This window comes from Chrysochloris asiatica, unplaced genomic scaffold, assembly GCF_000296735.1.
Source record: "Chrysochloris asiatica unplaced genomic scaffold, ChrAsi1.0 scaffold00169, whole genome shotgun sequence".
Lineage (NCBI taxonomy): Eukaryota > Metazoa > Chordata > Mammalia > Afrosoricida > Chrysochloridae > Chrysochloris > Chrysochloris asiatica.
Genome location: NW_006408687.1, coordinates 5,762,486 through 5,774,724, shown reverse-complemented (window position 1 = coordinate 5,774,724; position 12,239 = coordinate 5,762,486). Strand labels below are relative to the sequence as shown.

General features: G+C 40.8%; 1 protein-coding gene across 1 annotated transcript in view; it reads left to right on the top strand.

Moving 5' to 3' along the window:
• Positions 1–12,239, top strand: part of CCDC158 (coiled-coil domain containing 158) — a 116,570-nt gene that overhangs the window by 102,589 nt on the left and 1,742 nt on the right. Inside the window, exons 21-23 of the mRNA XM_006871582.1 lie at positions 1,789–1,856; positions 2,875–3,036; positions 9,428–9,535. Coding sequence (XP_006871644.1) covers positions 1,789–1,856; positions 2,875–3,036; positions 9,428–9,535 — 338 coding nt within the window. The remainder of the gene's footprint in view (positions 1–1,788; positions 1,857–2,874; positions 3,037–9,427; positions 9,536–12,239) is intronic.

The window sequence follows — 12,239 nt, the reverse complement described above, 5'->3', positions numbered from 1 at the left end:
AAAAACAGCAATGAAGCTGCAAGCTAAGCCCTACCATGTTCAATAGACTCCTGTGAACCCAGGTGGAGACCTGGTTGGCCAGCAGTGTGGCAAGACCTAGGGACTCTTGGGCCCAGAGTCAGTGACATAGCCACAGAGGACTAGAGTGGAGAATGAAGCATCCAGCTGATAAGAACGGAGGGCCTATGCACCAAACACCCACACTTGCTTCATAATAATACCCACTTGACCTGGCTTCAGTGACTGGATGATCAGAGCTCAAGCAGAAAAAGAAGAAAAAAAAGTGTAATCTGATACAATTTGATGAACTGGACCTACACGTATGGATGCAATAGCTCAAAAGAGGGAAGAAATCTTTACAGCAAGAATCATTCCCACCCCCTCCACACACAGAGTAGACAGGGATGGACAATTTGGACATTGGCTACCCAAAATGGGAGTGGGGGGCTTCAACATCAAGAAGTGACTGGCTTATAAACTTTCAAGAGGGAACCTACTTCCAGAGGGCGTGGAGGAAGGTAGAATCTCCACTGAGCAGTATCCAATTTGTCTAGACGGAGCTGATGAAAGGAAATACAGATAGGTCTCTTGTGATAGAATAGTGAATAATTGTTATCAGGACTGATTGTGAGGGTTGGAAATGTAAAGATAGATGTTTTGTAGCAAAAAGGGGAGTGATTAACTTTGCAGTCTAGGAGCAGAGGTCCCTGGGACCATCAAGGGAGAAGAGCAGAGAGCAGGACCCTACCAAGAGAAGCAGTGATGCCAGAGATGGAGGCAGAAATAATGCTGTGGAGAGATGGAGCAGCTAGGGACTTTAGACACAGAGAGGGAGAGGGGCTATGTGCTGACGACTGGGGAGTGGAAGGGGCAGGCTTGCAGGGTATACCCTGTGGTTGGTTGATGATGTATGGAAGGCATTGTAACCATGGTGATGAAACTCTATACGATAGGATGAATGCAAAACTAATGTTCTTCCATGTAAACTATCACATAATTCACAATAAAACATAAAAAGAAAAAGAAATAGATGACATACTGCTTTAGGCAAATCTGCTTTGTTCAAGAGCAAAAATGTCAGTTTGAGAACTAAGGTATGCCTGACTCAAGCCATGGCATTCTCAGTAGCCTCATATCCATGTAAAAGATGGACAATGGATAAGGAAGACTGCAGCAGAATTGATGCATTTGAGTTAAGGTGTTAGATAAGAGTATTAAAAGTACCATGGGCTGCCCAAACAACCACATCTGTGTTGAAAGAAGTACAGCCAGAATGTTCATTAGAAGCAAGATGGCAAAATTTTTTCTCTCATAATTTGGACATATTATCAGGAGGGACCAGTCCCTGGAGAAAGATATCATGTTTGGTGAGTTGGAGGGGTCAGCAAAAAAGAGGAAGACCCCCAATGAGATGGATTGGCACAGAGAGAGCAACAGTGGACTCAAGTGTAACAGCAATTGTGAGGATGTAGAAAACTGGGCAGTATTTCATGCTGTTGTACATAGGGTCACTATGAGCCGAACCTGACTTGACAACACCTAACAACAACAACAACAATGTATTTACATTCTGCAAAATTTTTATGGATATTGAATGCATAAAGACATACAACTTTGGTTCTTTCTCAGTAGGGTCTGCTAGGCCATCTGCAGTTTAGAGTTATGATTGTATTTATCATTTTGAGTTTATATTGTAAGTCATCACTTTTGATTCTGTCCATAAACCTTAATGTGCTATGTGTGTGAAATGGAATGCTGACATGACTCCCCTTCCACTTGCCTTTCCAGAGAGCCAGCCACGTTACACACAGGAGACATAGAGGACCCTTCTAGTTGCTTCACATTCCCCTCTACAGGTGAGTTGTCAGCAAAAGTACAAAAATGGGGCCTGCTTAAAACCCTCTGGTGGCTTCCTATTTACATGAGAGCAAAAGGCAGAGTCCCTAGAGCAGTCTTAAAGATCACATTAACTTTCTAATTCTGTTTTCTACCACCCCATCCCTCTTCTTTCATTCTGATTTTATCATCCTTGCCTTCTCGTTGTCATTATTGAACATTCCAGATGCCTTCCACATTAGGGCCTTTACACCACTGCTCCATCCTCATGGTAGCCCCTTACCTCCTTTAGAACCTTTCCTCAGCTATCACCTTCTCAATGAGACCTACCTTCACTACCTCATGTTAATGTCTCCCTTCCTTTCTTCTTTCCTCTTTTTTTAGCCAGTCATCTTTTAACTTACTGTATAATGTATTTGTTTTATTCATTATGTGTCCTCTCTTGTTTTTTTAAAAAAAAGCTGCACTGATAACTCCATTTATCTGGACATTATCTGTGTTTTTTCTCTTGATTTTGTGTCTCCTCACATGTCTGATTTTGTGTGTGTGTGTGAATGTCATTATGTGTGAAATTGTACAGATAATTTGAGGCTTAGAATGAGGTGCCCTTCTTCCAGAGAGCATTCATGAGAGAGCTGAGAACACCAGCAATCCCAGATCCCTTTAATCTGTTGTTGTGGAGTGCCATCAAGTCCGTTTTGATTCGTAGCAACTCTGTATAGAATGTCTGAGGAGTGGCTGGTGGGTTTGAACTGCCAACCTTGTGGTTAGCAGTCCAGTGCTGATCTTACACCAGCACCACACCAGGACTCCATCAGTGTGAATTTAGATCTCAGGACCTCCAAGGGCAGTTGTATCTCCTGTTCACTGTTGGTTAGTTCTAACCCAAAGCCTGAGGTATTTACCGCGTCAGCCTTTCTCTTATTACTGGGAACAGTTTCTCATGAAAGCTCAATTGTTACGAGGTGCAGTATGCTCTTTAATTTTTTTAATTAAAAAAATTACACCTTTTTTACTTTTGTCCTTGCAAAATTTCAGCAAGCCCATCTGTGAAAAATTCAGCTTCTCGTTCATACCATACTTCTTCTTCCAAGAAGTCTCCAGTGCATTCACTCCTAACTAGTTCAGTTGAAGATTCAGTAGGTTCCACATCACAGTACAGATCCACCAAACCTGTTCATTCACCTGATTCTGTCAAAGGTGAGTATGAGATGATTTTGTTGATTCGATTCATTGGTGAATTACAAGTGCTTTTCCATATTCAGAATGAATACGGTTTTTATATATAAGCACTATTTGATGCTGCCTAACTTAAGTGAGTTTTATTTAAATAATAAGTATAAATATTGAATAGGTATACACACCTTACTAAATATGCACATAGATACTATATGTATATATTATCCGTGTTTTTCTCTGATATGAATAAATGCTGTGGCTGCCAGATGAGCAACTAAATGCCACTGAATGCTGTGACTAACTTTTCTTTCTTAGTTACATTTCTCAAAATCATGACTGGCTTTCAGTCTCTGCTTTTGTAATTACAAGCGTCCATCTTGAAAATGTTTTTTCTTAGTTACTACAAAAATGTCATGCATGGGGTAGCATCTGACCTACTCTAATTTAACAAGGTGGGAGGAGGAGCATCACCATCTGCATCAGTCCAAGGCCAATTCCTATGGCAGAGGTCAGACATGCTGCCATCCTCCAACCTTTTTACTCATTTAACACTGATTGTCTCTCCTGCAGCAGTCTGCTGGGTTTGATAATCTGTTGCAATGCCAACACAAAATGCACAGGCAGGTTACAATTGAAGATCAGGAACACTCAGGATATCCTTCAGGACAGCCTCCTTCCTCTCAGCCGTGTTCTCAGGCAGCCCAGGCACTCGGACCCATGGCTTGCTTGGGCAAGTATTAATTACAATGTTCTTTTAACTCTCAGCCTTTCAGCTCCATAGCCCCTTGACCTCTGCCCTTCTTGAACAAATGTAACTCTACAAATTCAGCACCCACCAGTAAGCCTTAGCCCAAAGGCACTCAGCCCTAGCTCCCTGGGTTAGCAGTGTTAGCTGCCCCTAATTAAGGTCCTAATGTGGCACTGCAGGATAAGCATTGGACTGCTAACTGCAAGGTCAGCAGTTGAAACCCACCACCCACTCTTCAGAAACCCTATACAGGGTCTCTTTGAGTTGGAACTGACTTGAGGGTACTTATCAACAACAGCAGCAATTAAATGCCTGCAGACAATCCACTCTACCAGCAAGTCTCCTGCCTGAAGAGAACCCGCTTTCTTTCTCTGTGGGTCAGGAAGCCCCCTGCTCTGTCCTGGAGGTGTCATTCTGCTGCTGCCATTTCTTGCTATCTCTAGTGTCACAGTTCTCTGGTCCTGGTTCAGCTCAGGAATTATGGGGTCCAAAGGGCATGCTCATTCCTGGCCTTTCTTTCTTGATAAGTGGAAGCTCCCCTTTCTGATTCTGAATTGGTTCATTTTCAATCTAGCAGGATGGTAAAATTAACCAATCCCCTCATTAATGTCCCATATACCTCACTTACATGATCCTATCCCACAAAGGTGTCTTACAGTATATTTATATTATGAGCAAGTATTCAATCCCCTAGGTGGGCCACAAACACCTTGCATTTTCATAGTCCCGCTCAACCATTTGGTGGTGTTATTGTTGTTAATTGCCCCCAAGTCGGTTTCGACTCATAGCAACCTGTGTAGGGTTTCCAAGAAGCATCTGTGAGTTTGAACCACCAACCTTGCAGTGCAAACCAACCTTGAAGTCGAATGCCTATCTTAAGGTGTCACACCAGGACTCCCAGTCATTTGGTAGGAATTACAAAGACTATGGCTAGAAGAGCCATATCAAGTAATTCACTACACACAGGTATGAAGTGCCACTGTAAGTAGAAATAGCGTTAACAAACAGCAGTGTATCCTCTCACAGGTTAAGAGCACTGGCTCAAGAAGAAGGCGTTCTCTCCTTGAGGAAGGTCCTTGTTTCCTTTCAACATTTGCGAGCCTAGCATTCCTTCGAGATCTCCACGTGTCTTCCATACCGGGGACCCCATGTCAGAAGGACTCCTCACTCCTGACTCTTCTTTCACTGCTCACTTGTTTAATCACTTTTACATCTCAAAAGAGACTGACTCAGCATACAGCCTAATCTAATTATTAGCATAATGGCCTCTATTCCTGCCTTATTAACTTCATCATAGTTAAGATTTACAATAGGATAATGACATAGATCATAAAATGGACACTATTTATATAATGCTGAAAATCATGGCCTACTCAAGTTGGTATATATATTTTTGAGGAGGGACACAATTCAATAACACTTGTCAAAATAACACTTTTCAAAACATCCAAACAATTGTAGGTTTGTTAGTAGCTGACACACATGGGGAGAGTGATTTGATTTCAAATGCTGCTGGTGCTGTTGTTGAGTACTCTCTAGTCAATTCTGACTTAGGGCCATCCTGTATAGGGTTTCCAAGGAGCAATTTGTGGGTTTGAACTGGCGAACTTGTGGTTCAAACCGACCTTGTGGTCCAGTGCTTTATCCCACAGCACCACATCAGGACCCCTGATCTATAATAAGTAGGTAATCAATATATGAAGAGGCTTCAAAAAGTTTGTGGAAAAATGGAATGAAACATAATGGAATTTTTCTATAAACATTTTGAAGCCTTCTCACATATATACTGAACGTAAACTTTTTTTCATAATACATAACATGGCTCAAAACAACCCAGTGCTCTATGGTACCATTCCTGTTGATAAGAGAGGAACTGGACAGGCTGTTGCTTCATTGTCAGATCCGTTCTTGGTCTTTCAAAATGCTGTACCTTCCGTACTTCTGCTGTTGATGTTTGGTTAGGTGCGGCCGCATCAGTTCCGACTCCTAGCCACCCCTCTGCACAACAGAATGAAACACTGCCTGGTCCTGTACCATCCTCACAATTGTTGTTACACTTAAGCTATTTCTGCTACCGCTGTGCCAGTACATCTAGTTGGGCTCTTCCTCTTTTTTGCTGACCTTCCACACTTTACCTTCTTCAAGGATTGTTGTTGTTAAATGCTGTCGAGTTGATTCTGACCCATAGCAACCCTATATAGGGTTTCTGAGGAGCAGCTGGTGAGCTTGAACTGCCGACTTTGAGGTTCAAATGGTTTTGTAGTCTGGCACATTAACCCACAGTGCCACACCAGGACTCCTCTCCAGAGATTGGTCCCTCCCGATACTATGTACAAAGAATGGGAAACGAAGTCTGACCATCTTGGTTTCTAAGGAGCATTCTGGCTATTCTTTTTCCAAAACAGATTTGTTTGTTCTTCTGGCAGTTCATGGTACTTTTAATATTCTTCTATAGCAACATAATTCAAATGCTCATTTCTAGATCCTAAAAATATACAAAAATCAGAATTGGATGATAGATATATTTTCTTTTATAACTCTGTTTTTCCTGCATTTTCCTCCTTCATATCTTTCATTTCTAAGCTATTCATATTGTATTTGAAACAATTTAAAGTATCAAATTATTTAAGGTATAATGGTGATTCTTGCAGGACTAGAGCAATGCTACTCCTTCCCACCTTGTGATTAATTTGTGCTAGGACTTGGTATGGTGCTGAATGAGCACTGGACTGCAAACCATAATCTGCAGTTCAAACCCACCAGCAGCTTCTTGGAAACCCTATACAGAGTTGCCATGAATCAGGACTGACTCAACATCACTTAACAACAACAACATATAGTAGCATAGCACCTCCTCTTCCCCTCTGTTATCAGATCATTACCAAACATCATTATTTCATGTTATTTTTGTTAAAATCTTTCTCTAAGAAGCTCAATATTTTTCATCCTTCGAACTGAAATAATTTCTACTAATATTTGTAATGGAAAAGGTGCTTTGCTTTTTTTTAACAGTGAAAATAGTCACCAAATGTTTTCTTCAAGATTCTACCACTAGTTGTTGTTGTTGTTAAGTGCCATCAAGTCAATTCCGACCACTAGGTAGTAGGTTATGCTTATTATAGACTAGCTTGCATGCTTCTAGCCCCTCTTTCATCCCTGCTGCCCCATTTCTTCCAGGTCCACTGCTGCCATGTCAGCTTCCATGATGTCCTCTCCCATCATGCAATACCACCCTCAGCCAGGTGGTTGTAGCCAAAGTGGACCCTGCCCATCCCCCCTATGTAAAAACATTGCAGTGTCCACATCAGACCCTGCTGTCCCAAATCATCAACTGACAGAGTGTCACACTGTCATATGAAAAGCTGCCATTTGTAATAGACCATTCTTTTTTTTTTTTTTCCCCCAGTTATTATTGTGAACTGAGGGATAGTTTACAAAGGAGAACACTGGCTTTACACCGTCATTTCTTTGCAAAGATTACAGTCTCCTCAGTGCATTATTATTTAACATTATTTGCTTCTATTCCCTATATTTTTTTGTTTTTTTTTGTCAGGGGACAATGGAAGGATGTACACAAAAACATTCAGGAATATATAATAATTTAAACAACCAAAGGGCACATTCTGAAAGCCTGCCTCCTGGCTTCCAACACCCATTCTCTCTCTTTCCAGGAGTCCAGAGTCCTCAGCTGCTCCCTCTCTCCATGTCCTCATCTCTGTCTCCATCTCTGGTGTTGCTTCTTCTGTGGGTAGGGTTCCACATTCTACTTGTGCTCTTCTCCCTTGATGGTCCTAGGGTGCTCTGCTTCTGGTCTGTAAGATTAACTTTTTTGTTTGTTACAAAACTTCTGCCTTTACAGTTGTGACAGTTGCAATTAGTCATGATAATATTTACTGACTATTGAATCATAAGAATCGTATCTCCATCTCTTTTCACCAGACCCATCTAGACAAGATGAAAACTACTCAGTGGGGACTCTACCTTCCGCTGCACACTCTGAAACTAAACTCCCTCCTGAAAACCTGCAAGCCAGTCACTTGGTGCCTTTATCACCCCCTCATTCTAGATAGCCAACATCTAAGTTGTCCATCCCTATCCACCCAGTACACAGAGGGGATAGGATTGATACTTAGTGTGAAGACTCCTTCCCTCTCCATCGGTATCTTGAGCCACTACATTCATAAGTACAGGTCAAGTTCATCAAATTGTAGCAATCCACACTCATTTTCTATATAAAAAAAACTTTTTTTATCTTCTTGTAGTTGAGTTCTGATCATCAAGCCATTGAGGCTAGGTCAAATGGGGACCACCTGCTAGGTTGGGCATTCCTGTATTTCTCCCCACCGACTCCACACCAGCTGGATGCTTCACTAGCAGCTCTAGCCCTCCATGGCCATGTCCCTGTCCATGGGCTCAGGAGTCCCCAGATCTCACCACACTTCAGACCAACCAGAACTTCCTCTCCTCTCTCTCATCTCCAGGTCAATGGGAGTCTATGGAATGTGGTTGAACTTAGCCCATTTCTTCATTGTTGCCTTTCCCCCTCTTCCACTCACCAGCAGACCAAAGTGGTTACCAGCAAGCTTACATGCTTGTTCATGTGTTCTCTTTAAGTTTCAGTCTTGTAGGGGGGTTTGTCCTGAAGGGACTTGATTGCTTGCCTTGATGGCTTCCCAGTGAACAATTTGCTTGTTATTGTAGTGTAGCCAGTCGTACTGTCATTTTTTGTTTTGAATTTTTCCTTTTGATATTTCTTTGAAGATGTATCTTCTGTTGTTCTACCTGTTCCAGTCTGGTTGGCCTGCTTGTCTTTTCTAGTGGAATGTCCCACCTCACAAGGTTATGAATGGGGCTCAGGATTCCACCTAAGGTCCTATACTCTGCAAGGCTCCACAAAAAGCCGATTTCACTGGGCAAGTTCTAGAACCCCTTTCAGGTTTTCCAATCAGTATAGGCTGAAGATGGGCTTATAAGCTTTCTTTAATTATGTTTCCTGACATTCCTTCCTATCCCACTCAAGTGTCTATTTTTTTTTTTTTTTTAAGTTTTTATTGTGAATTATGTGTCAGTTTACCTGGGTGGAATGGACCATTCTTGGTCCTTAAACTTGAAGTGCTTGTCTTACCTATCCTATTCAATACTGTTGTTAAGTGCCATTGAGTCAGTTCCAACCCATAGCTGCCCAGTGTAGGGTTTCCAAAGAGTGGCTGGTGAGCCTGAACTGCTGACCTTGCAGTTGAAACTAACATTGCAGTCCAGAGCATTAACCAACTGCTGAGCCACACCAGGACTCCTGTGTAGTTAAATATAAATCAACAGGATTACGTCGGGACTCCTGGTGTGGTGCTGGAGGATTAGCACTGGACTTCGAACCACAAGGTCAGCAGTTCAAATCCACCAGCTGCTCCTTGGAAACCCTATACAGGGTTGCTGTGCATTTGAATCGACTCTATGGCACTAGCAACATCAACAACAGGATTGGTTCAAAACAAATTCAAATAAGTTAGTACTGTAATATTTCAACCCATTTTTAATTCCTTCTAAAATAGGAAAAGTGTAATGTTTTCATTATTTTAAAGGAAAGATTGCCTAATCTGTTGTCAGATTTATAAGAAGAACATTTGAATAAACTGTTACTCTCACATCTAAGCAATTTTCTAATAGCTTCACAGTCTCAGCCGATAGAAACAACAGGAAAGACATGCAGAAAACTCCAGAACAGACTGGAAAGCTTACAAACTCTGGTAGAAGATTTACAGCTCAAAAACCAAGGTAAAGTGTGCATTTTTGGAGAGATCTTTCTTTTCTATAAGAATACTCCCCTTTCCTTCTCTTGATGTTGTTAAGTACTATGGAGTTGGTTTTGACTCAAGCAACCCAGTATAGGGTTTCTGAGAAGTGGCAGGTGATCTTACAGTTAGAAGTCCAGTGCTTATCCTACAGCACCACACCAGTTTCTGTTTGTCCCTGGAAAGGATAGTGAATTAGCAATTCCAAAACTGTAGTCAAAATATAAGAGTTTTAACAATGACTAACCCCTACATGAATTGTGTGACCTAAACAGAGTCACTATGTGTCAGAACCAACTGGTGGCACACCACCACCACCACATAGCTCTCTTTAATGCTGCCTATTCTTTCTTGGTGTGGACTGGACTGCTAACCACAAGGTTGGTCGTTCAAACCCATCAGCTGTTCCTTGGAAACTCAATACAGGGTCACTATGAGTTATAATTGACTCAATGACACTTAACAACACTCTTTCCTTTAATAGGAATGAGAATTTGAGGTTGTCCTATTACAATACAAAATTATAAGAGAAAACTGCAGGTATTGGAGAAAATTGAATTTTTTATGTTCTAAATGCATTGATCAAGATTAATCATTGCTGACCAACCCTCAGCAGTCAGTACACATGCTCTGAGTGGTTTTTCACTTGAATCTTGTCTTTCTCATCCCTATCAGTTCTGTGTAGAATCCATTTGATTAAAGACAGCTAGAATAGGATAGCAGTCGATAACCAAAAAGCAAAATAATTACATTTAGCCTTACACAGGATTTAAATTAGCAGAGTGCTGTGATAATTATGTTGTGTTGTGAAGTGCCGTTGAGTCAGTTCCAACCCATAGTGACCCTGTATAGGGTTTCTGAGGAGCAGCTGGTGAGCTTGAACCACCGAACTTGCAGTTCAAATGGCTTTGCAGTCTGGCATGTTAACCCACAGTGCCACACCAGGACTCTATGATAATTATGCCACCCAGTAAATGACACAATAAAAAGATAAGTCATTTCTAAATATACTAAAGCTATTTGAATAAGAAATTACTATAATCTGCAGGTGATGGACAACTTTGGGTGGGATGTAAGTTCTAAGAACAATGGCTATGGGAAGGCTGTTGCATTTTCTTCTCTGAGATAATGCCTTCAAAAATCCAGGGGCCAAGTAAATTACTTAGCCTTTTCCTTCCTTTGTCAAGATGAAATTAACTTTGGAGTACATGCTATTCTTAATTTCATTTTCCTGCCCCTAAAGAATGTAAATTGATATATAAATGAAAAGAAATATTTACCTAAGAACCAATCCTTATAAAAAGAAATTCGACCTGATTAATAATAATAGTACTATTAGAGTTTTGGGGGTGTCGACCATCAGTGTGTCAGGGCCTGTGCTCAGTACTTTGGTTACAGTTCCTTCACAACTACAGTGGGAGATGAGTACTATTGTTATGTCATTTGAAGATGAAGAAGCAAGATAAGAGCATAGTAAGTCCCTATGTTCTAAGTCAAAGAATAAGTGGCAGAGCTGGGACTTGACTCTTGCAATTTCTGACTTCTGAAGTCTTCATTTTTAATTCAGGGAAACCCTATACTGGGTAGCTAGCTATGAGTTGAAACAGACTCAGTAGCACTTAACAATGACAACAACAGCAATTATATTAAACTGTTGGAAAAACATTCCAAATTCCTTTGCTAACCAGAGATCCCATGTACATACACATCAACAGTGTTTCATTTTCATTTTTTTGAATATTTAAGGAAGATTCATTATCTTATTGCCCCCATTTATTTTCACACTAACTTACAGTCTATGTTCGTTTGATTAATGCCACCCTGAAACATGCCAAGTGCAAGACACGTATTAATTTTAAAAATCAAAAGACCTTTCTATTGGATGGAATATCTGAATGGAATTTTTCAATAGATATTCTTGATACAAATATTTTTTTCAGAATTATCCAAAAAAATTATGGAATTATTAATCAAAATTTAAAGTGCATATAAAGTGATCCAGAAATTTTACTTGTAACAATTTGTTCTACAGGAAGTGGTTGTACAAATGCACAAAAATCTCTCTTCAAAAGTATTTACTTGTTGTTGTTGTTGTTAGGTGCTATCCAGTCGGTACCAACTCATAGCAACCCTATGCACAACAGAACGAAACACTGCCTGATCCTGGGCCAACCTCACAATTGTTGCCATCCTTGAGCCCATTGATGCTGCCACTTTGCCAATCCATCTCACTTTTTTTCTCTGATCCTCCACCTTATCAACATGACATCCTTCTCCAGTGACTGGTCCCTCCTGACAGTATGTCTGAAGTATGAGAGACAAAGTTTGACCATCCTGGCCTCCAAGGAGCACTCTGGCTGCACTTCTTCCAACATAGATCTATTGGTTCTTTTGGCAGCCCACAGCACTTTCAATATTCTCTTCTAACACCATAACTCAAAAGCATCAATTTTTCTTGGTTTTCCTTATTCACTGTCCAACTTTTGCATGCATATGAGGTTATTGAAAATACCAAGGCTTGGGTCAGGAGCTCCTTAGTCCTCAAGCTGACATCTTTGCTCTTCAACACGTTAAAAAGGTCTTGTGCAAAAGATTTGCCTAATGCAATACATCATTTGATTTCTTGACTGCTGCTTCCTTAAGTGTTGATAGTTGATCCAAGAAGAATGAAGTCCTTGACAACTTTT